This window comes from Macrotis lagotis, chromosome 7 (genome assembly GCF_037893015.1).
Source record: "Macrotis lagotis isolate mMagLag1 chromosome 7, bilby.v1.9.chrom.fasta, whole genome shotgun sequence".
NCBI classification, from domain to species: Eukaryota; Metazoa; Chordata; class Mammalia; order Peramelemorphia; family Peramelidae; genus Macrotis; species Macrotis lagotis.
The window spans coordinates 94,460,276-94,487,408 of record NC_133664.1 but is presented as its reverse complement, the minus strand read 5'-3'; the positions used below and the strand labels follow the sequence as shown (position 1 = coordinate 94,487,408).

General features: G+C 49.8%; 2 protein-coding genes and 1 long non-coding RNA gene across 11 annotated transcripts; 2 read left to right on the top strand and 1 right to left on the bottom strand.

The window, feature by feature from the left end:
- Nucleotides 1-220: 220 nt before the first annotated feature.
- ATG9B (autophagy related 9B) lies at nt 221-12,098 on the bottom strand. Of its 9 annotated transcripts, XM_074193358.1 has the most exons (16): nt 11,616-12,098; nt 9,801-11,018; nt 9,257-9,425; nt 8,857-8,900; nt 8,379-8,443; nt 7,924-8,094; nt 7,344-7,485; nt 4,556-5,310; nt 3,894-4,047; nt 3,440-3,619; nt 2,312-2,560; nt 1,932-2,077; nt 1,585-1,681; nt 1,246-1,369; nt 846-1,000; nt 221-665 (listed from the first exon to the last, which is right to left on the bottom strand). In XM_074193358.1, the coding sequence occupies exons 2-15, from the start codon at nt 9,801-9,803 to the stop codon at nt 861-863; spliced, it is 2,439 nt and encodes an 812-aa protein (XP_074049459.1). In that variant the 5' UTR covers nt 9,804-11,018; nt 11,616-12,098; the 3' UTR covers nt 221-665; nt 846-860. The 9 variants fall into 9 exon arrangements, with proteins under 9 accessions (XP_074049459.1, XP_074049458.1, XP_074049460.1 ...); XM_074193357.1 differs by lacking the exon at nt 11,616-12,098 and having other exon boundaries at nt 9,801-11,445; XM_074193359.1 differs by lacking the exon at nt 11,616-12,098 and having other exon boundaries at nt 9,257-9,943.
- On the top strand, nt 8,661-10,714 carry LOC141492725 (uncharacterized). Its single transcript, XR_012470040.1, has 4 exons — nt 8,661-8,915; nt 9,235-9,310; nt 10,128-10,242; nt 10,609-10,714. It is a non-coding gene; the product is annotated as an uncharacterized LOC141492725 (long non-coding RNA).
- ABCB8 (ATP binding cassette subfamily B member 8) lies at nt 11,707-26,802 on the top strand. Its single transcript, XM_074193364.1, has 16 exons — nt 11,707-11,913; nt 13,450-13,747; nt 14,223-14,378; nt 14,595-14,689; nt 15,345-15,450; nt 15,748-15,909; nt 16,039-16,124; nt 16,252-16,349; nt 16,792-16,897; nt 19,435-19,468; nt 19,878-20,014; nt 20,325-20,419; nt 20,611-20,744; nt 22,245-22,392; nt 24,829-25,079; nt 26,336-26,802. The coding sequence occupies exons 1-16, from the start codon at nt 11,819-11,821 to the stop codon at nt 26,510-26,512; spliced, it is 2,178 nt and encodes a 725-aa protein (XP_074049465.1). The 5' UTR covers nt 11,707-11,818; the 3' UTR covers nt 26,513-26,802.
- The last annotated feature ends 331 nt before the right edge of the window (nt 26,803-27,133 follow it).

Below are 27,133 nucleotides of genomic sequence, written 5' to 3'. Positions count from 1 at the left end.
GGTGGGTCCGAGCCCCCCCCCCCGGGTCCTTGGATGGGCCGGCGGGCCGCTTTCACCCCGCTGGGCACTGCCCGGGCCGGGCCGGCCTGTTGGGAGGCTCCGCGCACCCCCTTTAGATGCGGGGGCAGCCGCCGCGCGGGGACTGGGACAAAGCCACAGAGGGGCCCGGGAGACCTTCAATGCTTTATTAGAGGTGCCCGGGGGCCCCCTCCACTCCCACCCACCCACCCACCCCAGCCCGAGTCCCATCAGACATCCGAGGGAAGAGGTTCAAGGCCACCGGAACTTGATTTCACTTCTGGCCAGGGCACAACCCCCCGGCCAGTTTAACTCCAAACATCCATGCCCAGGCGACCTGCACCAAGGTCCACCCTTGCAAGGGGGTCTGGTGACAAAAATGGGCCCTCCCCCATCTGACTCACCGGGGTCTGGGGTGCAGAGGGGCCATCTGCCTGGTGCTTGTGTTAGGGACTCCCCCACTTTCTCCCCTTGGGCCCACCCCTCCTCATCTCACTTGGTTCTCTGGGGCTAGCTCATGACTTCCCACCCACCCCCCAAGGGCATGCCCACTTCCATCCAGGTTTGACCCCTGGTCTCTGAGCTTGCATAAGAACCGGCTAATGGTCAGTCTTCCCAACCTTGCTCAGCCAAGGGAGATGGAGAACCTGGAAAGGAAAGGATGACATGTGACTGGGTCCAAGGGCCCCAAATCCAGAGAAAGCCCCCTTTGCCCTCCCACCCCCCCAACATTCATTCTCTTGCCCTGGTCCTCATTACCCACCACACTACCCCCTTTCCATTAATCATTCATTCCCCTTGTCTTTCCCACCCCAGGCAGTACTGACCGCATGGGTTGCTTCTCAGCCACTGCTGGGATTAAGTTCTGGCTCCTTCTGAACATTGCTCTCCTCTTGCCACCCCCCAAGGGGTAGATTACTGGCTCCCTTGGGCCCCCATTTTTGTCTGGGGCTGGAGCTGGAGCTAGAGGCAGGGCTGGTGCCTGGGAAAAGAAGCCATCAGTCACATAGAGTTCAAATAGATCTAAAGTCAGAAGGAACCTCAAAAGCTATTTAGCCTTCATTTTATAGACAGGGAAACTGAGGCTTATAGAGGTGAAGTGATTAGCCTAGGATCACACAAGTAATAAGCAACAGGCAGGATCAGAACCCAGACCCTCTGCCTTTTTCCACTGCATCAAGATGCTTACTCTTTCCCAAGAACCCATCCCAATTGCCAGGTTCTTACCATCACTGTGCCAGGTCAGGGTTTCATCTTCAGGGGTGAGTGGCCTCTGGGGACTGGGCCAGAGTCTTGGGAGTGGTGTGGCTGAAGTCTCCCCCCATAGCTCTTGCTGCTGCTGGTGGTAGAGCTGAGGGGCAGAGGGAGGGCATGAGCACCCCCACTGGGTGGCTTCTTTCCTTGACCCCACCCTTCAAGCCCAGAGGCTTTCCCAGTTTCTACAGGGAGACTGAAGGGCCAAGGGGCCCCCACCACCACCATACCCTCACATTCCCTCAGGCAACATGTTAATTAGCAACCCCATCCCCACTCCCAGCCCTTCTTTGTACTCTGTTCCCAGCTCACCTGGTGCAGGTAAATGGCATGGAGACTCATCTCAGCAGAGGCAAGCTCTGAAAGCAGGGCAGGGCTCCGGACCCCAGGACCTCCCGGAGACACACTACTGAGACAGGCAGCTCAGCAAGTCAGAGAGTCACTCTGCCACCTCCAAACATAATCCTTAGTCTGATGGGCTTTGACCTCCCCATAGTGACTAATTTCTTGGTTACATCCTTCCCAGAGGGCAGGTCCTCTGTGTCACACCCCCCCCCATCTTTCCCAAATTTCTCTCAAAAGAGCAGGATTTCCTTAGGTATCCTGGGTCTAGGCCCCCCCCCCCCATGATTCATACCACACTTTGTATCCACCCCTACCTCTGATCGTGGCCAGCCTGGGATGAGGAACCTGAGAGGGAGGCCAGAAGGCTGGCGGTTGCAGCAGCTGGGCAGGGAGCAACTGGACTCAGTTCCCCAGGTGGCAGAAGGGGATGTAACAGTAGGCTGGCCAGGAGGGCCTCAGGCTACACAAGAGGAAAGTGGTGGGTACTTGGGGAGGTCCTGGTGATAAGGTCGGTGAATCTCTACAAGAGATGTCAGACTAACAAGGGCTCCAGGGTCAAAGGGCACAAGGGGTAGGAGTGGAACCAATTAGGTTTGAGGGAGAGTTACAGACTAAAGTAAAAGAGTGGTTGATGGCTGTGAAAAACAGGAGGGGCAGTTTAGGGCAGTGGTGGAAGTTTCGGGGAGGTACTCACTGAAGATGTAGTGGAATCACTTAGAAAACTGGGACCTTGACCAGGTGTGGGGGGGGACCGACTTGGAGTGGCAGCCCAGAGAGCAGCATCCTGTTGAACCCGGCCCCGAAGTTGCTCCAAGAATTGTGAGCTGTGCCCGGGTGGACGCCAGCGAGGGTGGGCCAATGAGAAACGCATCAAGGAAAGCTCTGTCTTCCCACCTTCTGCACGCTGGGATACTGAGGCCTCTGTCTGTCCTGCTGAGAGCCACTGCAGGAAAAGCATGCTCCATTACCCTATGACCATCACCAGCCGTCCTGATGCAAATCCATTCCTGTACCAAGCTGACTCCAAATAAAAAAGGGAGGCTGGGGACTGAAAACAGCATATCCTCACTCAAATTCAATTCAAGTGCTTGTCAAAGCACTTGATGTCATGGTCTTCAACAGGACACTTAATACTGTTCTTTGTCAGTCCTGTGACTTCACTGGAAAAAAGAAAACTACCTCCATCAGTGTCTCCAGGCCACTGCTCTACTATTCACAGTCAACCAGTGCAAGTCATGGATGTGAGGGTCAGTAAGACAGTCTTCCTGACTGGAAAGCCATCTCTAGCCACTAGGTGTACTGCTGATCCCTTGGGTACTTTTCAAAGCATTTTCATAATCATCATTTGAGCTTCATAAGAATCTTGTGAAGTAGGCTGGGCAGAGATGACTAAACTATACAACAGTGGATAACAGTGGATAACACCCTAGACTTGTAGTCAAGAAGACCTGAGTTCAAATCCAGCTTCCAACACCAGCTATGTGATCCTGGACAAATCACCAAACTGACTGCCTGCCTCAGTTTGCTCATCTGTAAAAAGGGGATCATAACAGTGCCTACTTCCAAGTGTTGATGGCTGTTCTCATCATCATCACAATTATTCTACAAATGAAGAAACTGGACTTGAGGTGGTTGGGCAACTTGCCCGACATCACACATTAAGATAGGACTACAGTCTTAATAGGTCCTACACACATACCCCAGTTTTGCTCCTGGAGAAAATATAACTATTACTGCTCCCCATCCCATGGACACTCTCTAGGCCAGGGCTCCCATCTCCTAAATCTATGGGAGAAAGGAAGGGTCAGAGGGGGACTCTGACCTGAGGATGACCATGGCGCTTCACATCCATGAGAGCAAAGGAGCAGACATCCCCAACCCCAGCCACATCCACAGTGAAGTGCCGGAAAAAGTCGATGATCTCCAGGGCACGAGGGCGAAACCAAAAGAGGAGAGCAAGGGGGGTGAGGACTGGAGAGAGGAGCTCCTCTAGGAGAGAGATCTAGGGGAAATAAAGTGGGGAAAGAGGCTAGGAGAAATGTTCTCACTTTAAGAGCCATCTGAGGAGAGAATGGGTTATATTCTATGGACCTAGTCCAAGATGCCACTACAGAATGGAACAGAACCCTGTGATCCCAAATTACTCCCCAGACTGAGGACCCAAGGAGCCAGGGCTGTCCTGGCCTACAATCAGGTCCCAGCCTTCAACTCCACAATCTCCCCTAGACCAGGCCCCGCAGGCTTGTCCACATTCCAAATCAGCTGCCTGCACTCACAGCCTTGTACTGCAGAAGCTGCGACATCTGGTGGTGAGTGCTGCCTTCCCCGGTGATTCCGGGCTCTTCAGGGAGGTAATGCATGTGAGCAAGAGCCGCCTGCAACAGGGATTTGGGGGAGCGGCCCAAGAGCTCCTCTTCAGGGATAAAGCACCTGGAGAAAGAAGTGAGGAATGGGGCCAAAGGGACTGATGGGAGAAGCCCAGGCTGGACGTCAGGTTCTGGCTGTCATTAGCTGATGGCCTTGAATAAGTCCTTCACTTTCCTCTTCTATAAACATAGGGGATTGGTCTACATAGTTTCCTAGGTCCCTGCCAGCCCGAAATTCTATGAATCTTTGAAACTTAAGCTATGTGGGATGTTTATTTTCTGATCTTAGCACTGTCACTGACCAACTCTGTGGCCTGAGCAAGTAAGTCATTTCTCCTTTCTGGGCCTTAGTTTCCCCACCTTTAAGATAGGGAAGTTAGATCAGATGCTATCCAAAGTCCCTTCTAATCTCTAAAATTGTATGACTCTTAAAAAGTGAGAGAATAGAATGAATGGATGGACCAGTTTTCTTGGGCTAATTAACTAAAAAATAAATGAGATAAAGAAAACTTCTGTTCTAGGACAAAGGGTTCCCCCAAGGAAGGGGGGAGGGAGGTGCCCCATCTGCTGACCTGGCCACAGTCAGTGCCACACCCAGCCCTGTCATGGTGGTCAGCACATGTTCCACAGCCAACACATCCTCATCATACACAGTGAGCACCAACAGGACAGCTAGCAAGGCACCAGCAAAGAAACCAGCATGGCGAGCCAACAGGGCCAACAGTGGAGTTGGAGGTGCAGCAGCTCGCAAGTAACGGGCAGCAGGGCGGTAGGCTCGGGATAAACGGGTGCGAAGCTCATGGGGCAGTTCATTAAAATGGCGCAGCTGCAGCCGGGCCAGGCGGGACCAGCGTCTCATGCCTAGGGCCCCAGGCTCCCGGCGCAGCAATTCTGCATGGCTGAAGAAGGCATGTAAGCCCTGCCAAGCTAGAACCAGTGGACAGAGAACCAGATTGGCTAGTGCCAGCAGCAGTAGAGTCCGGCGAAGGCGAGTAGCAAGAGCCCATCGCTGACAGTTCCGCTTATAGGGACTGGGCAATGCCCAGCCCCCACGAAACAATGAGACTGGACCATGGAAGAGGAGCAGATCAAGGTTGAGAGCCAGGCCCTGGCTGAGAAAAGTGGCATTGCCTCCCCAGGGCAGTGGGCAGCGGGCCGGCAACAGGCCCTTGTTGGCCAGAGCCACCAGGTAGTTGGGATAGCGCAGGATGCGGTGGTGAACATCTAACTCCGTCAGAGGCCGCGGCAGCACACAGAGGCCACCACCACGCTGTAGGGCCAGGAGACGAGACTGCACCTCAGCCCAGGGCACCTTGCTAAGGTCCTCCTGAAGGAAGAGGGGAACGAGAGTGAGTCCTAGGAAGAGCACTACCCCTCTTGATGACTAGTACACTGACACCCAAATATAGACCACTCCCCCATCTGGGGTCCTTGGTTTCATCTGATATTCAACAAGTCTAGATTCACACTACTGCTGTCTTCCCAGAACAAACTTCATGCTGTCTTCACTTGGTCTCCCATCATCCTCCTCCTCCTAGTCACCCAGGCTCACCGTGGAATTCTCCTTTTCTCTCTTTCTCCAACCTTTATTTCCAATCTGTCATCAAACCTGCCATTTCTTCCTTCCTTTTCACCCTCTCCTGAATTCTTACAGTCCTCATTGTCCATGCAACTCATTTGATTATAAATCATGCCAGGCCTTAGGACAGCTTCATTTGGACTTGCCTCTTGGGGTCTGTCCTTCTGTTGGGATGGTGAGCTCTAGAGCACAGTCCACCTTTTACAAGATGTATCTCCTGTTTGGCCTGGTTCCATCAAATGTGGCTTTGTCAATACAGGTCAATACAGAGAGGAAGCCTCAGAATCAAGTATGGTCTCTAGCAGCCCTGGCTGTGGGACCCTAGGCAGGTCAGTTGATTTCTTAATGCCCCAGGTCCTGGCCTAAACAATGAAGTCCAGAGAAGATACAGGTCTTCAATCAAAGAAGACACATTCTCCCTACACCAAAAGATTAAAGACTCTGATCCCACTCCACACCCCCCCCCCAAAAAAGGAAAAAACATCCTTGTACCTAGCATAAGGGCTTAAACACAAAAGTACTTAAGAAATCGTTTACTGATTTACTGAAAAGAAAAAAGCTCCTTTCCACACTAATCTAGAACTTTATCATGTGGCACTTGGACAATTTCAACAGCCTGATATCAAATTGGTCTTTTCTTTCTGGTTTCTTGTCCTTCAATTCCCATGGAGCAGCTGCCAGACTGATCTTTCTAAATCACTACTTCCATCAAGTCACTGTCCTGTTCTGAAACAGCAAGGATTCATTCCCCAGATAGGAATTCATTCAACCAACAAATATTAAGCCCCTATTGTGTGTCCAACCCAATATTTCAGCTCTGAGTAATGCAAAAAGAAAAAGCCCCATCCAAGAGCTGACTCTCTAGGAGAGGAGGGAGTGATGGTCAAGACTTGTGACTTCATCAGTGTGAGGAACTCCCAGGGTGGAAACTCTATCCCTCAAGGAAGATGGTTCCAAGTAACTGAGAGTTCCCTCTTGCCTGCAATGACACAGACAATATGTTTTCTAGGCAGGCATTGAACCCAACCCAGGCCTTTTCAACTCTAAGGCATGCCTTCTATCCACTAAGCTCCCTGCCTCTTCATATCTCATCACACTCATCTCCAATAACTCTCCTACAGTACAATCTTGAGACTGACTCCTAATTCCAGAGTTGTCCAACCTTTGGCCAACTACTCTTCTTCCTGGGCCTCAGATCCCCACCCCCCATGGAGAGAGAAACTGCATCAAGATGGCTGCTAAGACTTCTTCCAGATCCAGTATTCTGTGATTCTATGTTTCCAGATGTAAAGAGATCTGGCCCCAGAGGGCAGAAAGAAGAGACATGAACAGAAGTTGCAGAACAGTAACCTCCCTTCCACTATCCAAATCCTATCCAACTATTACTCCCTTTCTCAAACCATTTCATTCTGCCCAGTTCTACAGAGCTCCTGATGTGTGCATGTCTAGACTCTGATGATAAGCCATGGTGCATTATCTAGTTGTTTTGTAACCCAGGTTTCATCTCCTCACCTAGACTTCTTCAAGGGCAGACACCATAACTCATCTTTTCTATGTCTCCCACAAAGCCAAGCATAAAGTAGATGTCAAGAAAGATTTGGTAACTTGACAATATCCCTCTTACCAACCTTGAAGTCCCAGACCTCCCTGATATCCCCAGAAAGCTATTTATTTCAGCTTCTTCTTGGACCCATTATCTTACTCCCTTTCCCCCCCTCTCCTCTCTGTCCCTAATATGTCTGTTTCCCCAGCACCCCTATCCTTCTCCTGATCCAACTCACTGGGGGAATGTGCAGGGCTTCTCTGTAAAATGTTCGAATATCCCAGTAGTTCAAGAGGTTGCAAAGGGACCGAAGAAGACGGAATAGCCAAAACCCTGAGGCCAGGAACAAAAGGAAGATCAGGAGGGAGCTAGAACGTATCCTGTATAAAACAGATGGATTGGGAGACTGGATTAAGATTTGGTTACCTAAAGAGATTAGAATAGAGCAGAACAAGTGAGCCCAGAATCAAAGGGGATGGAGTAGGGATGGAAGAAAGAGCAGATCTGATAAATAGGCATAGAAATAAGGGATCTAGGAAGGATGGCCTAGCTCTGGAGACTGAGACAGAAGGTCAGAGTAATGGAATTCCCCTGGGTCCCTTTCCTCTCACCAGTCTGACTGTCTCTGTTCAGCCTTATTCCCTAGCCCTCTGCTCATCTTTGCCTGGACCTCGGCTGTAGCTGGAACAGAGGATGAGGAGGGGTGGCAGTGTCTCTGATCTTGGGAAAAGTCATTGATTCAATCCCTCAGCCTCAGTCCCTGAACCATCCAGGCTCCAAAGCCACACTCCCCCTACCCCTTCTCTGCTCTCACTCACCGCTGTGCACACTGAGCACCAGGAAGGATAACATCAGACAGGGTCACCTTGCTGTTAAGGATTGCAGGGGCGCCAGGCCGTGTATGATTAACGGGTCGGTTGGCAAAGAGAACATCATAATCAACGCAGCGGAGCAGGAAGGTAGTGAAGGTAACAATGAAAACAAACTGTCTGTGGATGAAGTGGGATAAAGATGAAGGTAGAGCCAAAGGCAACCAAGGGTGGTGGGAATTGGGAACAGAACCTGAGGGTTAGGCCAATGCCCAAGCCCCTAGGGATCCCAGAGAAACAACCCCAGCCCTGATAAAACTTTCTGAGGGGTAGGAAATGAGAGGGAGAAAGAAAACTATAGATAAAAGAAGAATGGGGGACTTCAGGAGAGTTGAGAAGAGGGACTGCTGTTTGTTGGGAGGAGAAATGATGTGGAATGAAGATGGGAGCTAAATGTTACTTACCCCAACTGGAAGGTATCCTCCAAAAGCATACAAGCAAAGCCATTCCGCTGGTGGTAGTTATAGAGGTACCAGACTCATCAAGGAATAAATCTGAGATTTATCAAAGACCTCCCCCAAGCCCCAGAACCTACCACACCCCTCATGTACCCCCCCAATCAAACTACTCATCCCAGGGGTCCAGCCCCTGCCAATTCTCATTTACCTATTCTTTCTCTCTTTTTTTTTTTTAGGATTTTTTTTGCAAGGCAGTGGGGTTAAGTGGCTTGCCCAAGGCCACACAGCTAGGTAATTATTAAATGTCTCAGATCGGATTTGAACTCAGGTACTCCTGACTCCAGGGCCAGTGCTCTATCCACTGCACCACCTAGCCACCCCTACCTATTCCTTTTCAAGGAATGTCCTGCTCCACAGCCCTCAGCCTTCCTCAGCCTACATCTCCCCACTACCTCCTCCCTTCAACTGCAGGCAAACAAGATATCTTAGTGAAGAAGCTGTCCAAGTTCTGGATGTGATGCCAAGAACCTGGATGGAGAAGAGGTACAGATGACAATTACTCACCTTTCCTTTCCTCACAGCCTCCCTGTGGGGTAGATAGTATTATCCCTACTCTGCAGCAGAAGAGACAAACACTGTGAGATGAAGTTATTTATCCAGAAACACCCAGTTGGTAAATGGGAGAGATGGAACTCTAAATGTTGAAGTCTAAACCATCATCCTCTGTAGTCTCCATTCTCTTAGCCTCTTGACCTCCAACTCCTTTGTCTCAATGTCCCTGCCCCTTGAACTTTCTAGACTTGGGGACTCTGTCACTTCTGCTCCTCCCTCTCTGAGTTGTACCTTCTCCTACCCCATACAGAACCTTCCCCAACCCCACTTACCCCTGAGCCCCTCAGGCACATGGAGCAAGGGTTCCTGGTCCTCTCCTGGCAGGGGTGAGTCTTGATTGTTGTCGCAGTCCCTATCAGTATCACAATCTTCCAGTCGTTCGTAATCCTGTTCTGGGATCAGGGGGCCCATCCGAAGCCCAGGAGAGTTCCGGAGGGACCACTGTGAGGGAAGGGAAGTCACCGAGGCCAAGCATGGGGTAGAGTAGGATCTTAGGCCAGATGGAGCAGAGGAAGGGGTTCCAGAAGACTCCCCATGAGGGGAAGGGGTTTCTGGGACTGAGAGGTCACTGATGTGGGGCTGAGTTACCCCTGAAGTTCTGGCTGGATTAAGGGGCCGTGGGATGGAAGCAAGAAATTGGGAAGGGGAACTTCTTGGGTAGGGAACAGGAGACATAGAGAAGAAGGAGATCCTACCCCTTCTAGGCCCCAGACATTGAGGAGGAGGGAGCAAAGGGGATAGCAGTGTAGCTCCTGGTCCTAGCTCCCCCCATCTCTCTTGCTGCCCCTTTGTCCCCCCCCATCCCATCCGTCTCACCATCAGGCTGGCTCTTCCAACAGAAACACTGCTGTTGTTTTCTGGGGTGCAGAGCTTGTGGTTCTCCAGTTGACAACAACATAAGAGTGACTCAGCCAAAAGCAGGCCTAGGGCGTCCTGACTCCCAGGCACCTGTCTGACCACTTATTGCCCCTCCCAAGACTCCTGGGAGAACCCCAGGGTCACATCTCCTATGCCTCAGTTATTCCTTCCCCCCCCATTAGCTGGACAGTGTTTAAATATGCCCCCCTACCCCACCTATAGCCCTCCCAATACCCTGCCTCACAGAGTTCTGCCTTTGCCTCTTTCTCATATCTGACTCAACAGTGTTGAAATAGTTCCTCAGGACTTCCAAGAAGCAAACTCAAGTGACTTGGAGAGGAAAAGAGAGACATTAGACTTCCTCAGCTTGGAATGAACAACTTCTCAGATTCCCCTGAGGGTAAGATAGGATTGAACAGGATGGTTGGGCTGAGCTGGCATCTTCTCCTTGGTCTTTGGCTCACTGGGTCAGGAGAGAACCCAGAGCCGGCATGGCTAGTCTCATTCCTAAAGACGTGACTCATCAGGAAGGCAGGTGGCTGGTATTCAGCCTCCCCTTTTAGACCCATTCCTCAGGTGCCGACTCAGCCACCCAGGTGAAGTTTACGTGAAGCTGAGGGCCCTGGGGGATGGTAGGACAAGCCCAGGCTCTCTGGTACCTGGAGGAGCATGTCGGGCAACCTGGGGAATGGGCTAGGAAAGAATGATAGAATTTAGAGTTTAAAATGACCTTAAAGATTCTCTAATGCAAACCTTCCTTTCACAGGTGGGAACACAAGATCACACAGGTGCTCACCCAAAATTCTTTTTTTTTTTTTGGTTTGTTTTTTTTGCAAGGCAATGGGTTTAAGTGACTTATGCAAGGCCACACAATGAGGTAATTATTAAGTGTCTGAGGCTGCATTTGAACTCAGGTCCTGACTCCAGGACTGGTGCCATATAGCTGCCCCTCATCCAAAATTCTATCCTATTGTTTCTGAATATGAACATAATACATCTGCACTCACGATATTAGTGTTCATTTCTGCCTCATTTCCCTTTCTGCCCAGACTCTTATTTAGAATAAAGACACGAGATTCTGTCATTGAATGTGTTCTATCAGTAGACCCTTGGAGTTGGATGGCAATTCTAGTGTCTCTTGAACCATCATTCCCATCAAAAGCTTGCTCTGATGGCCTGAAAGGAAAAGACCAAAATTCCGAGGCTTTCCCTACACCCGAAACCATTTCCCCATCTCCCCAATCATCTTAGGAAAGCCTCCCCTACTCAGCCTCGGGGCCCCCTACATCCCCCTCCTCTCAGCCGTCTTCTCTAAAGGCTCCCCTGCATTCTGATGCTCCAGGATCCCACTCATGAGCGCAAACCCCCGTTCTCTTCCTACATCTGCTCCACCTAGACCCCAGCCCCTGCCTCATGCCCCCGGAGTCCCCTCCCCACTCCTGATCCCCTTCTCAGATCTTGAGGCAACAAGGCCCGAGGTCATAAATCTAGGAAACGGATAGTTTTCCGCAATCCCAGCCTCAACTTTCTGTGGTCCAAACCACGGTTTAGAGGAAAGGTCAGGTTGGCAGGGCCTCCACCCGCCTCTGCCCAGCACTTCCCCGCCCCCACCCCGCCTCCGGGCTGGATCCGGAGGCTGGCACGCCCGGCCCCGCCCCTTCGCCCCACCCCATCCTTCGCCTGGCCACGCCCCCACTGGGGAGGGAGCGCAAAGGAAGTTTGGAGGCTTTTCCAATCATCGTCCCGGAGGGGGAAGGGCCCCGACAGATTCACCAATCACAGCTCAGGGCAGATACAGTCGGAGAGATTTTCTCCAATCATAACTAAGAAGGGTGGAGGTCAAGATCTTTCCACCAATCCTAGCTGAGGCTCGTGAGGCTCGTCGGGAAGGGGACCGAATCAACATGGCGCCTTCAGCGGGACTAGGGTGAAACCGCCACTGCCGGCTGCTTCGGTTCCCCGCCCCCCGCTCCAAAATGTTGGTTCACTTATTTCGGGTCGGGCTGCGGAGCTGCCCCCTTCGGGGAGCGCTGCTGCTGCCGCTCCGACCCCGGACGTTTACGGCCGTCAGGTAAAAAGGGGCGCCCGGGTGGAGCGGGCAGCGGCTCGCCGGTTCCGCGAGGGCTCCCCCTGGGAAATGTAGTTTCCGGTCCCCCGCGAGGCTGCTGGGAAATGTAGGTTCCCTCCGCTCCAGGTGTAACGTCAGCCTCCCGGGAAGCGCGCTTAATAATTGATAGAGGCGGCTCTGATGCCGGCCGGTGTCTTACACCGCCGCAGCCCAGGGGCCCGGGGGCAGGGCCCGCCGGGGTGGCGCCCGAGAGCTCTTCCGGGTGGGCCACGGGCGGGGGGATGAGGACAGGCCTCCTCCCGTCCGCGTCCCAAGGGCCCCCCCCCCACGGAAGCCGGGCCCAAGGGTCCCCGAGAAGCGCCCCGTGCGCACTGAGGACTCGGGGGGCCAGAGGCAGCGGGATGCCGGGGCGCCGGCCTGGTAGTGGGCTGGACAGCAGGGCCCGGGGCCAGAAAGCGCTCCTCCCGCGCTCCTTGGCAGCAGCCGGACTCCAGAGCCCCGAGCCTGGGCCTCCGACCCGCGACAGTCAATGATTCATGGGCTGGAAAGCTGGGCCTGGGGAGGCCAGAGCCGGGGAGGGAAACGGAGGAGGGGGCCCAGCCGAGAAGCAGAATCAAGGGAGACCCCACCGGCAAGGGCGCCGGAAGGGATAAAAGCAGCCCGAGGGCTTTAGGGCGCCTGGCAAGGGAGCAGTGAGCCCAGGTTTCTGTGAAAGAGAAACTTGGTGTGTCCACCGTAATGCTGCAGGCTCTCGGGATACTTTCTTATCCATTAACTCATTTGAACCTCCAAAAGAACACAGTATTATTATCATTATTATTATTATTATCCCCATTTGTCAAATGAGAAAAAACATAGGCACAAAGGTCGGTGGCTTGCCTGGCATCACACATGAAGTGTTGTAGTGACAAAGCTGGAACATGAGTCCGATGCCCTCTCTAAATTCTGATTTTTTTTTCTTTTCCTCAGTGTCCTGTCTTTTTAGTGTCCACAGGAAATGAAAGGAAAAGTAGAACTGAGTAGAAGCATTGGACATCATGTCAGCTTCCACCAGTACCTCTAGTTGGGTGACTTCATGCAACCCACCCAACTTCTCTAGGCCTCAGTTTTTTCATTTAAGATGCAGGAGTTGGACTATATGTCCCAGGTGGCTTTGAGCTTGCTTCTAAAATCATGAGGTGTCCAAAGGCTGAAGCCTAAAGGAGAGCGGAGCCATCTGCGTGCTCAGTAAGAGCAGTGGATTGGGAGAGAAAACATTACTGCTATCTTGTCATTCTTTTTATTTTTTAGGTTTTTTTTTTTTTGCAAGACAATGGGGTTAAGTGGCTTGCCCAAGGCCACACAGCTAGGTAATTATTAAGTGTCTGAAGCCGAATTTGAACTCAGGTCCTCCTGACTCCAGGACTGGTGCTTAATCCACTGTGCCACCTAGCCGCCCCTGTTTTGTCATTCTTCAGTTGTATTCATGTGTGTGTCATAGCAGGGACTAGCTCTGGTCTCCTGGTAAATGGATTGACTAAGACCACTCTCTCCCTGCAGGCATTCAGATGGCTGCACCGGCTCCTACTTTCTCCGGGCCCTGGCTCGGCTCCGACTATGCCTCCCTAGAAGGCTTCCAGCTCTCCGTCAAGGATCCTCCCTCTGGGTTGGGGGGCTACTCTTGGGTCCTATGATATTGAACAAGGGCTGCCGCCTCTACCTTGTGGGGCGGTGTGAGATGATGGAGGAGGTGCCGCTTGTAAATTCCAAGTGCCCATCTGAGGAGCCCTGCTTCAATTGGGCTCTCTTCTGGCGCTTTCTGAGGCCCCACCTGCTGGTCTTGGGGACAGCCATTGTGGTGAGGTCTTCTTCCCCTCCCCCAACATCCATATTCTTCTTTCATCTTTGCCAGGGACAGTGTCATAGGAAGAGGTGAATGGGGGATGGCCCAGAGACAAAATACATCAGTCTGTAACATGGCCACCCAGGGAGAATGATGGGAATGAGACCATTTTGAGGAAATGGAAGGGGAAGAGATAGAGCAGGGAATTTCATCCAGGGAGGCTAAACTTCAGTCAGTTAGGAGAAAGAGCACTTGAAACCTTATTGGGTCTTTCAAGAAGAGCACCCACTGTATATGAGTCCTATAAAAATAGAGGGAGCAAGGGCTGTGCACGGAACAGGGGAAGTATTAGTTATTGAAGAGGAAAGGACTGCCTAGAATCCACCTATCAGGGCCTCAGGAACAGCCAGCCAATCATTGTTATGGCCACAGAAGTATAGATTCCCCTCTACTAAGCTGTCTCCTCCTTTTCCCCCTACCCCACCCCCAGCTAGCACTGGGGTCAGCCTTGGTGAATGTGCAAATCCCCCTGCTCCTGGGCCAGCTTGTGGAGATTGTGGGGAAATACACCCAGGATCATTTGGGGAACTTCATGAGTGAGGCCCGAGGTCTCGGTGTTCATCTGCTCAGCCTCTACACATTCCAGGTATTGTGGAACAGAGTCAGGATGGGGAGGATTTGAGGGACATTTCATAACCATCCGTTTTAAAGTATACTGCCTTAAATAGGGATTCAAGCCTTGCTGTTATTCTGGGGTTGGGACCAGAGAGGGATATAGTATTATACTTAGACAAGAATAAGCTGGGGGGGGGGGGCCCTCAGTGGATTTCTGTGGATCTTCTATTTTTCCTCTTCTCCTTAGGGGCTGCTGACCTTTGGATACCTGGTACTGTTGTCAAGGCTTGGGGAACGTGTAGCCAGAGATATTCGGCAAGAACTGTTTGGCTGCCTGCTTCGGTAATGCCGGTGTAAGGAGAGGTGACTGTGGGTTGGGACGGAAGAGCAGGCCCGGGAAGAGAAAAGGTCTGCTTCCCTAAGCACACCACAAAGGAGTACAGACTCTGGGAAATAATGAAGGGCTCAATTAGTGATGTAGGGATGTCAAGGGAAAATCAGTGGTGATAGGGAAGCTTCCTGATACTTCTATAACTACTTTACAGTAAATAAACCTTCAGAGCCTTGCCAAATTGAGTCTTGGGGCTGATGCCCTTTCTTCCTCTCTAAGGCTCCCATTTCTGGCCCAAGGAAGCAGTTTCTCCTTGACAGGAAAGGTATCATAACCTGGAAAAAGAAATACCCTAGGATCCAGGAGCCCTGAGTTTAAATTCTGGCTTTGACATTTGTTAATGGCTATATGATCTGGGTTAAATCATTTAACGTTTCCCTTTGCTCCAGGTGCTTCTTGTCTAAAATGAAAAGCTTACCTCTATGAGGTCAAGGGGCCAAGTTGGGAGACCTCTCGAAGTCCCTTCTTGCCCCCTTCCAACCTTGGCCTTGTCTCCCTGGCCCTGGTGTTTGTCTCCAGTGGTTCCCAATTGATCATGGAGCCCAGGCCTGCTGGGATGTCAGAGCAGGACCTTATCGGAAGGTGACCCCACCCTCCTTCCTCCAGACAGGACATCGCCTTCTTTGACACCAAAAGGACAGGGCAGCTGGTGGCACGATTAACAGCTGATGTGCAGGAATTCAAGTCATCCTTCAAACTTATCATCTCCCAGGTCAGGGGGCTCCTGATTGCCCTCTTTGAGGGAGATTAGACAGACCCAGGGAAGACCCTAAGGCCACATCTGGGAAAAGGAAGGGAATTTTGAATCAGGGAAGTTTTGGGGGAAAGAGAAGAAGTCAGAAATAGGGCCTGAGTGATTTGGGCACTTTGTTCCTCACTGCTTCTGAAATCCCACCCCCAGGAGACCAGCAGAGGGGAGCAGATGAGGAGCAGTGGCTTCCCTGGCCCCTGTGTATCTGCTGTGAGATATCCTTGTCGAGTGGCTAGCATCTCCTTTCTTTCCTTCCAGGGCCTCCGCAGCTGTACCCAGCTGGTTGGCTGTGTGGTGTCCCTGACTGTGCTGTCCCCACGCCTCACAATTATTCTGCTGCTGTTTACCCCTGCACTGGTTGGGGCTGGCTCACTGCTGGGCTCCCTCCTCCGAAAGCTTTCTCGACACGCCCAGGAGCAGGTACAGGGTCACCTCCCATCACCCTTGACCCCAGCTCCCAGCCCTCCCTGGGCTCTCCCTTTGCCTCCCCACTAACCCATTTTAGATGTCAGAACCATCCCTGCTTCCTCCTTCCTGGGCTCACTATAGATCTCTAAGGCAACAGCTGTGGCGGATGAGGCCCTGGGGAATGTGCGGACTGTGAGAGCCTTTGCCATGGAGCCTCAGGAAGAAGAGTGAGTCCTGGAGAGGCAAGCGGGTGGGGTGGGGTGGGGGGCAGGGGCCTCCCTGGGCAGGGTCCCCTCTCCCCACGTGGTGCCCTGGCTTGTCTCTCAATGTCTGGTATTTGATCTCCAATCCCAGGCATTTTAAAACAGAGCTGGAGGAGTCGTGCCGGCTGTCTGAGAAACTGGGCAAGGGCATCGCCATCTTTCAGGGACTCTCCAACATTGCACTCAACTGTGAGTGACCTCATGGCGTGCTGGCCCAGGATCCACCAGAGCCTCCCTGAGACAACAGGAGGGGATCTGGGAGGGTCTATTTACTCATAGAATCCAAGAACCCCAGACATTCCTTATTGGACAGCTAGAGGAACCAAGGCCTAGTCAAGAAGGGCCTTTGGGGGATGGCTAGGTGGTACAGTGGATAGAGTACCGGCCCTGGAGTCAGGAGGACCTGGGTTCAAATCCAGTCTCAGACACTTAATAATTACCTAGCTGTGTGGCCTTGGGCAAGCCACTTAACCCCATTTGCCTTGTAAAAACCTAAAAGGGAAAAAAAGGCCCAAGATGGGAAACAGAGCTAGAGCAGAGGCCAGACCCCAGCCCAGGCTTATTCCACTTTGTCAGATACCCCCCCTGTCTGCACTACCTCCATGTGACTTATCTGCTATTCCCCACACAGGCATGGTTCTGGGCACACTGTTCATAGGAGGCTCCCTGGTGGCAGGACGGGAGCTGTCAGGTGGGGATCTCATGTCCTTCCTGGTGGCATCACAGACTGTGCAGAGGTGAGTGAGGGTTGGCTGGGGCCACCATCAGCCCAATCCCTTCCCAAGCTGACCTTTGCTTTGTGACTTATGGGGTGCACAGGCGTGGACACTCAAATTCACTGTAGGAGGTTTGCCTTGTGGTTGCTTCCAGCATTAGTTCTGTGTACTCCCTTCAGCTGGGTGTCCTCAGTGCTATCCAGGCAGAATTATCAAACCCAAGACCTTCTTCAATATAGCCTCTCATCCAGGGTGAGAGGCAACCTCTATAAATTCCTCCAGGCCTGGAGAAATCATTGTATTCTAGATGATCCTTTACACTGTTGGACAGTTCTTTTTACTCCCATTGATCCCAGGACTAACTCCTTCTCATGTCCACTCAGTGATCCCACAGCTTTGCCACATAAAGTAACCCAAAACAAAAAGTTTACTTTTCTGTCCTTCAGCATAAATAGCTACCAGTTGTGTGCCCCTCACATTGTCTTTTCTCTAGGAAACAAATTCAGTTCCCTTGTCTTTTGTATGACATGATCTGTAGACTTATCCTGGTCATCTCTCTCTGTTCAAACTCCACTTTGTCAGTAACTCCTTTTAAATGGAACCTACCCAAAACTGATGCTTTCAAAAAACTTGGATTCTCTACTGAGAAACATCTCCCCAATTCAACCTGCACATATTTCTGTCATTCACAATAGTCCCAGCCCCGTCTCCACTCCAACACCCCCACACCCCACTCCCCTCCATCCTAACACACCCCCTCCACACACACACACCGCATGTGTACACACACACACACTCCCCCTACACATACACACATCCCCTTTTTTCTTGGACTTATTCCAAGGCTCAGAACAGTGATGAAGAGCTAGATGGATGAATGCAATAAATTGACTCATGTTTCCCTTCTTCTCCCCAGCACCCTGGAGACTAGGGTCTTCTAGAATTATCCCTTAGTTTCTTGCCACCTGCTTGGTTGCCGTGTTCCATGGGGCTGTACTTGGATGTAGCATGTAGTATATAGTATAGTCCAGCTCCTTTCCAACTGTCATTTCAACACTCCAGACAGGTCAGAGGGGGATCCCAGGAGGGCAGGGGCAGAGTGAGCAGGTGAGAGCTTGGTGGTGGAGGAGGGACACCCACTCTCCAACCACATACATGACCATGGGACTTTTGACAGGAGATGGTAGCAGAGCCAGGGGGAGCACTAGAAGTAGTGACAGAGACTGGCTTAGGAAGAAATAGAACTGAGATCTTGCGGGGGGGCAGAATTCAGACTTAAGTTTTCTCTAACTCCACTTTCTATCTGAGCCAAGTATTTGTTGATTGAATTGAGTCTCCAGCCAGGCAGCTGGAAGCTGACTCCCCCTGCTGGGAATCTGTGGGAAGCCACCTTGCCTATCTCTAGCAATGACCATATTAGAGAAGGAAGGTCATTGACTGAGATGCTCAGGAGACCAGGACCTGGACCTTTACCAGCTTAGTCTGGAGGACAGTCTTTTTCTTCTCTAATCTTCCTCCATCCTCCCAACCTCAAGTACTCTTCATTTATTCAAGAAGCTGTGCTCTTCTCATGATCAGCCAAAATATGAACAAATTGTATGCCTACTCTTCTTCTATAACCAGTTTTCATTTTTCCCCTCCCCTGGGGGTTGGAACACCTATCTGGTTGCCCATAATGAAATCAGACCTCCAGGAATGGAGGTCCAAAAGTGGGCTACAGAGCGGCTAGGTGGCGTAGTGGATAAAGCACGTGCCCTGGAGTCAGGAGTACCTGGGTTCAAATCTGGTCTCAGACACTTAATAATTACCTAGCTGTGTGGCCTTGGGCAAGCCACTTAACCCCATTTGCCTTGCAAAAACCTAAAAAAAAAAACAAAAAACAAAAAGCAAAAAGCAAAACAAAAGTGGGCTACTAGAGGTCCAAAGTGACTACTGATTTCAGACTAATTGTTTACTACCTCCCTCCCACATAGCTTAAAGTCAGCCTCCAACTCCAGTTCCTTAACATCCATCCCCTCCCACCTACTGAGTCAGTTTCACCAACTTCTTCCCCATTTCCCTGTTTCCCCAATATATCCTTCCAGCCTCCGGGAATACCTCGGCACCCTAGATCTTCAGTACCCGAGGGTATGGAAAGGCACAGTGGAGCAGACTAGCAGACAGATCACAGAAGTTCTCTTGGGGTGATCCTAGTCCCTCATCCTCCTCCCTAGTGCTTGTTTAACAATGATTTCCTTTTCAGTTTTTACCCCTCCCCTCCTCCGCAGTCCAGATGACAGCTGAACTTCTAACCAGTGTGTCTTGGTTCTTTATGCCTCAACACAGGAGCTGACCTCATATGTGGCCTCTAAATACTTAGTAACCATGAAACCATGGGCAAGTCAGTTGCCTCAGTTTCCTCATTTACACATAGCACCTACTTCCTAGGGTTGTTGTGAGATCATAACCCTTCAAGCAGTGCCTAGCTCATAGAAACTCAATAGAAGTACTGCCGTTGTGGCTGCTGTGATTTCTATCCCTGTTTCACTTAGCCTGTCTCTCTCTTTTCTCCCCGGCAGGTCCATGGCCAATCTCTCTGTTCTGTTTGGTCAGGTGAGTTGGACGGAGGTCAGGTAACCCTTGACCTGGGAGGCAATGATTGGATGCTGGGAAGCTTGGCCTGTTTTCACATTTGGTTGGGGCCTGACCAGTCTGGCAGGGAAAAGGAAAAAAATGAGACCTCTGTTAACCCAGAGGTGTGGAGGTGATGTGGATCCTTAACCTCTCTTTTCTGCTCAGACCTCAATTCATTCTCATCCATAACCTCTTCAGGCTCCTTTGACCTCTCCAGGCTCCTTTTTCCCTTCAGTGGTACAAGTCCTAGGCTTGCTCCAAGGCCCATCTTCTGTGTCCCCTTCCCCACCAAAGGAATCCGTCATCCATCATTGCTAGCTGGAGTATGGATTAGGGTTCAGTGCTGGATGTCTCCTCACCACCCTCTACCTCTGACTTCTTCCTTTAGGTTGTTCGAGGGCTTAGTGCTGGGGCCCGGGTCTTTGAGTATATGTCTCTGACCCCAGACATTCCACTGCAAGGAGGCTGCTGCATTCCAGAGACTGAGCTCCAAGGTGCTATCAGCTTTGTGAATGTTTGTTTCAGGTAAGCATATGGGACGCTTGTGGCTAGGGTGGGGATGTAGTCACTGGATGTGACCTTTTATATGCAGAGCTTCTCATAGGAGGGACCCTCTTGATTGGAGAGTGAGGGGTTCTGTTCTTCACCTTGGGTTTTTTTGTTGGAGGATTTATTTTCTGCATCCCTTTAACCCCCTTGAGTAGAGAGAGGTCCTGGAAGAAGAGGTAAGTTTTGTTTCAATCTCCTGGCCTCTGCTCCTTCAAACTGATGGGAATCATCAAGGCAAGGTTAGAGCCCTTCTTGTCTTACATGTTTCATCCTCATGCTCTTCTAGCTATCCCTCCCGGCCAAACTTATTTGTGCTCAAGAACTTCAATCTGACATTGCCTCCTGGAAAGATAGTGGCCCTGGTGGGACAGTCTGGGGGAGGTGAGTAGATCCTTCCCTTAAATCATCCTGAAACTTCTCCGGGGGCAGAATCTCCCAGCTCGCCTGAGACATTGGACCCTAGCTCCCAATCTAGGATTACCTCTTCTCAAAATCTCTCTTTATAGCCACATCTTCCCAAGGAAGGGTCTTCTCCTATCTTAATCTCTTTCCCGATACTCTTGTCTTCCCAGGAAAGTCTACAGTGGCTTCACTGCTTGAACGGTTCTATGACCCTGTTGAAGGAATGGTGTGCTTGGATGGGCAGGACCTTCGAACCCTAGACCCTTCTTGGCTTCGGGGTCAAGTCATTGGCTTCATAAACCAGGTGAAAAAAAGGATGAATCAACAGTGTTGGGAGTAAGGAAGCTGGGGGGTGGGGGAAGCAAGTAGTCATCAGCTGTGACTATCATAACCAACCAATCTTGGTTCAGTTCATCTTTTCCTTCTTTATCCTCTTTTGCACCCATGTCACACTCTTTCCCCTTATGTTTTCTGTTTTTTTTTTCCTGTTACCAAAATGTTCTCAGGAAAAGTTTGGTCATTTACACCTTCAAGTGAATGGGAAGGCTATAGGTGTGTGTGTTCAATCTTCCCTTTTATTGTAAAAAGGAAATTTTCAGGGGACAGTTAGGTGAGGACCTGAGTTCAAATTCGGCCTCAGACCTTAATTCTTGTGACCTTGGGCAAATCACTTGACCGAATTGCCTTGCAAAAATCAAAAAAAAAAAAGGAAGAAGAAGAGGGTGGGGAAGGTATTTCTGGGCCCCTTGAAGTTATGCCACCAAATAGCCAGTTCTGAACAGGAGGTGTGGAAAAATGTTATGTCGGTATTACCATGAATTGTACTTCAATCTAGTCCTGTCCCTCACATACACTGCTCTGGGACTCTGGGTAATTTACTTAACCTCTCAGTGCTCTAGTTCACAGGTGTCAAACTCAAACAGAAACAGGCCACTAAAGCACAGGAAAGACCTGTGTGAGCCAAATATTGACTTAGAAAAACCACATATTAATATTATATATATATATATTATATTGTATTTTTATTTATTTTGTCAAATATTTCCTAAAGAGATTTTAATCTGGTTTGGGCAGTGGCATTTGGGACCCAGTGAGTGGGCCCTCATCTAGGCGGTTCTCTGGAGTCAGAAGGTGCAGAGAAGATACTGACCTGCATCAATGACTGCAATTTCTGTACCTGGGAGTTGCCTATATTAGTAAAATCACTGTTCCAGGTTCTTTCCCTACATTTACTGTTGACTTGCCCCTCAAGACCTTAGCCATGGTCCCAAGGATTCCCTCCTCCCTATATCCACCTGACACTGGTTTGTTTTATGGTGCTCAAATCAGGGCATGGATTGCTTTTATCCTGTTATCTTAGACATGATTCTGTAATGAAGAGCTGCCTGCCAGCCCCTGAGTGAGAGACCAGAGTCCAGTGCATGAGTTGCACCCAAGTTAGTGGGAACCAGCTCAAAAAGATGACTCACTTGAAGTTTGTGAGGCTGGGTGGCCCATCATGGCCCCTCTCAGAGTACCAGCATCCTTACCATACCTTTGTAGGAGGCCCTTCCCTATGCTTCCTTTTCTACCTCCAGGTTTTGCAATTCTAACTGACTCTAACCATCCTCTTTCTCCCCCAGATTGTTATCTCAGAGAACTATGCCCCTATCTTAACCAAAATATGTTCCCTTTATTGACTGCAACAACCCCAACAATTCTGGGGATACCATTGGATGGAGAGGAGCTAGAGAGGCAGGAATGGGTGAGCCTTGAGGAGGGAGGGGTACTGGTGACTTCCTGATTGATCCTTCATCACCCCCAGGAGCCTGTCCTTTTTGCCACAACCATCATGGAGAACATCCGCCTAGGGAAGCTGGATGCCACTGATGAAGAAGTCTATGCAGCTGCACAGAAAGCTAATGCCCATAATTTCATTTGCAGTTTCCCGGAGGGCTATAACACCATTGTAGGTAAGTAGGACCATACCCTCCACTCTACTCCCAATCTTTGACACAGTAGCCCATTTGTCTCAGTTCTGATGCCGTGACAACCAAAGCTATAAAGAAGCTTCCAAAAATCACAGTAAGATTTGAGAGGAGAATATCTGAGGAAGAAAAATCCTAATTCAATCACAGAGCAACCGATCTGTGACTTGCTATAATAAATGAATCCTAAGTTTCAGTGAAGAAGCCTAGCCAGAGGATTGCATTTTTTTTTTAGAAAGGCAAACCTTGTATGGGCTTGGCGTGGGGGGGGGCAAATCCTATCAGGAGTTCTTTGACCAGATCTGGGTTCCTTGACTTCAGAGAAATGTCTGGGGACTCTTCAAAGAGGGTTCAATGGACTTGTGCAAAGGTTTATCAGATTAGAACTAAAATACATGATTTAAAAAAATGAGGTTACTGAACCTGAAATCAAGAAAACTGAAGGGTTCAAGGCAATTTAGAAACACAACTGGAATCACCAGATACATCTCACCTAAAGATGCAAATAAGCTGAAACAGGATTTAAGATAGGACTTTTGGAGTAAGTGAGGCCAACCTGGGCCTGGTGGAAGACTTGAGGGGTCTCTCTACTTCCATTTCTTGGGGTCTGATTACCCAAAGGGGAGGGACAGCCTGACTTAACAAAGGAACGAATGGAAATTTGGGGTTACTTCCTCCTGCCAGTCTAATTCCCCCCCAAATTTTGCCATCCCAGATCAGCTTCTGCTTCTTCCTGAATTCTAAAGCCCTTCCATCACATACCTGTACATAATAGGCAGCCCCTCACATGTTTCTTGAATTAAATTGCTGTACATAATGGTGCTCAACACAAAAGTTAGGTCAATTTATTGCCAAAAGGGATAACAGTTTTAACAGCCACCTAGTCATCCAAGCAAACATCCAGATTTCTCCACTTGCTGAATCTTGTCCATTGGAAGCTCTGAGGGTGTTGTCCATGGCAGAATCCTTGTTCTGAAGTACAAACAAAAGAGCCCCCCCAGGGACTTGTGGGGTACTCCCCCCGAGTTGGAAGGTAGAGATCTCAGCCCCTTCATCCCATTTTCTGCAGCTCCACACCAGATGTGTTCCTGTGCATCCCAAAGGCTGGAGGATCAAAGTAGTTTCTCAGGACAGTACATCCTGGGCCGAGCTTAACGTGAAGGTCTCTTTGTGCTCCTTTGCTGGGCCCAAGAATATTTACTTCCATTTTGCCTCAGGGTATTCCAGTTCATCCTGGACTCCTGGTGTCCCAGCACTGAACCTCAACAGCTGGGTGACTGTTAGGCCTGGTGCCTATAATGGTAGGATTGTTACAAGGCTCAGATAAGCCAACCTTTGTACTTTATAAACAACCTACATAAATGCCATCTCAATTTGGGAGAAGAGGGTGGATAGAGAGCTGGCTTTTGAGCCAAAATACTTTTTTTTGGCTGATAACTTTTATTTTTACATTGGAGCCATTTTCTGGATGTTTCTCCCACTGTTTCATTCCCTCCCCTACACCTTTACTGATTGGCACACAAATACACATCCTCAGTGGGACCAACCAACCCAGTGTTGAAGCCTGATACACTGGCAAGGACATAGCATCAGGCCCCTGTCTACCAAAAGGGATGAGGCCTGAATCTTCCTCTCTTCTTTAAGTCTAAGATTGGTCATTAAGAGTATTCACCTTTCAGCTTTATTACAGAATGTTTTTCATTCATAGTATTGCAGTCCTATGTTATTTTTCTGGTTAGCTTACTGCTTCAGTAGTTCATACAGGCCGGGCCTATCTCTAAATTTCTCTAAATTCCTCAGATTGCTCTTTTCTCACCACTTAATAAGTCTATTATATTCAGATGCCATAATTTTGTTTTCTGTTCCCCAATTACTGGGACCCCTTCCTGTCAAAATAAAAATGCTATTACAGGATATTTTGGTCCTGTCATTAACCTTTTGGGAGCATATTATTGGAGCCCAGTAATGGCATATTCAAGTTCAATATTTCCTTGTAGCCATTGTAAAATTATTCTATCCGCACCAGCATGTCAATGTGTATGCATGAACACACACATGTGTATAAGTATGCAAACCTCTTCATGGCATGTGACATTATAGAGAGGCCTACTGTTTTTTGGTTATGTCTTTTGAAGACCAAGTGGAGAGTCTGACAGTTAAAAACTGAAACAAGCTGGTTTGGGACCAAAAAAGTTCTTTGAACTTAAACCATCAGAAGACTAACACCCCAGCACAACCGAGGGAGTCTTCAACCTTAGGCCAGTTGCTCTCAATGCCCCACTTCTGTTTGGCAAGAATGAGCAAAGGCATCATGTAGAGATGCCAGAATCCTCTTCAGGACTCTTGATCAGGGAGACAGAAGCAACACCTAGTGATGTTTGGAACCCTTTTCTCTGTGTCCCCTCCTCCCCCACCCCACAGGTGAGCGAGGTGCAACCCTCTCAGGAGGCCAGAAGCAACGTCTAGCCATTGCCCGAGCCCTCATCAAACAGCCCAAAGTGCTGATCCTAGATGAGGCTACCAGTGCACTGGATGGGGAGTCGGAGCGAGTTGTGCAGGAAGCCCTGGACTGCGCCAGTGCTGGCCGCACAGTACTAGTCATCGCCCACCGTCTCAGCACGGTTCGCTCTGCACACCAGATTATCGTGATGTCCCAAGGCTGTATCAAGGAGGTCAGCTGGAAGGCTTAGGCTTAGCCCCAACCTGGGTGAACCAAAAATAGAAAACTAGAGCTCGACCTCTGTGGTTGGCAATGAGGAGGGGAGGGGGAACACCAGATAACAAGGTGATATAAATCCAGGCCTTGAGGTTAGCATTATGGTGTGGGATGGTAAGCAGAAGCGCTGCAAAGGGAGTTGAGAGCCCTGGTGGCTAATCTTAGCTCCATTTTTTTAGCTATAGATCACTTTAATCCTCCCTGTTCCTCAGAGATTCTAAGAACTGGTATATCCCACAGGATGGTGTAAGACTGATGAGATAATATATGAGGAGGAAGTTTTTATTATCTACAAATACAAGGTATTGAGGCAAGCAGATGAAAATGAGGCACTGAATGTCAGTATCAATAGGAAAGAGATCATAGATCCAGAGCTGGCAAGAAATTATCTTGATCTGTTCCCCAGATTTTACAGATAAAGAAACTGAGGCCTAGAGAGAAGAGGTAATTTGTTCTCAGGTTTGGAACCTTGGATCTCTGACCCCAGATCTATTATGCTTTCACTTTATCCTAATTCCTCAGGTCTAGGAGAGCTGAGATTACTGAGACCACCTAGAGTCCAAAAGTATTAAGTCAGGACACAAAACTCAAAGCCTCAGGGCCAGGAGTGGAAGAGTAGATGGGGAGTGGGTTCATCCCCAGTCAGAAGTTGACCTAAGGTTTCCATAGTTGACCCTGAGACCATCCCTTTGAAGAAATTCCATTTGGGGCCAAAGCTCTCAGATGCCTGAAATTTTGAAGGTTCCTCTGTTGTTTTGGGGTCCAAAGGAAGAGAGTGCTGTGTGCTCAGGATCTGAATAAGTTTGGGCATCACCCCTGAGTTTTTCTTTAGAATTGGAGTCTTGCAGGATTGTTAGAAGTGCTCAGTGCCGGGACGGCTAGGTGGCGCAGTGGATGGAGCACCTGAGTTCAAATCCAGCCTCAGACACTTAATAATTACCTAGCTGTCTGGCCTTGGGCAAGCCATGTAACCCCGTTGCCTTGCAAAAACTAAAAAAAAAAAAAGTGCTCGGTGCTTCCTTCAGGTAATCCTTCCCAGCCACCTCCAAGCAGAGAGCCCATTGGGTTGAATCCCTAAGTATTGATTGACTTTGAAGGTGATTGGCTAGGACCTGCTAAGAATGAAGTCCTTTATGAGTTCTAGCCTGCTTCCCCAGGACCAAGGATTGGAGGGACATATTGTATATACTTCTGTCTTCCTGCTTCTTTCAGGTTGGAACCCATAGGGAGCTCATGAGAAAAGGTGGGTTGTATGCAGAGCTTATTAGGAGTCAGACTTTATTGCCACCATCAGGACCTTACTCAGGATCATGGCCAGATTCTTCATCCCAAAGCTCTAACTCATCAAGAAGACCTCAAGACTACAATTTCCATCACCCCAAGGCTTGAAAATTGGCCTTGTGGAGTCCAGCCAGCCCAGGAACCTGAACACCCCTAATGTCCCACAGCTCAGAGCAGAGTTGAAAATGGTGACTAAGCCCCAGAAATGGGGTGATAGGAAAAGGGGACTGTCAGTGGGGCAGAGGGAGTACGGATGCTACTGTTTTGTCTGAACTCAAAATAAACCCTGGGCTGGAGCCTGCTGGAGGTATGGAAAGGAGCTAGGATCCAGCTTGCTACTTCTCAGCCAGCCATCCTCCCTTCCCCCCATCTAAACAACAGGAGTATTTTTGGGATGAGATGGGCTCATGTCCTCTGTTATTTTGTTCCCTCTTCCCTACCTTCCTTCTTAGTACCTTGTCATCTTTATTGTTCCCGTCTACTTCCTTGTTTCCATCTCGTATTCCCAGTTACTTGAGTTTCTTGCTGATCTTCTAAACTCGAGTATTCTTGCCTTGGGTCCTGGGGAATTTCTGGAAATAGTAGAAATGTATTGAGTTATATTGGTTCCCTTTCTTCCCATCTTGATGACCTCCAGGGCCTATCTCCATATTGTTGGAGAAGGATTTAGCTCTCTAATTTTCCCCTAGTCCCTGGTCCCCACCTTACATACCCCCCCACCCATTACCT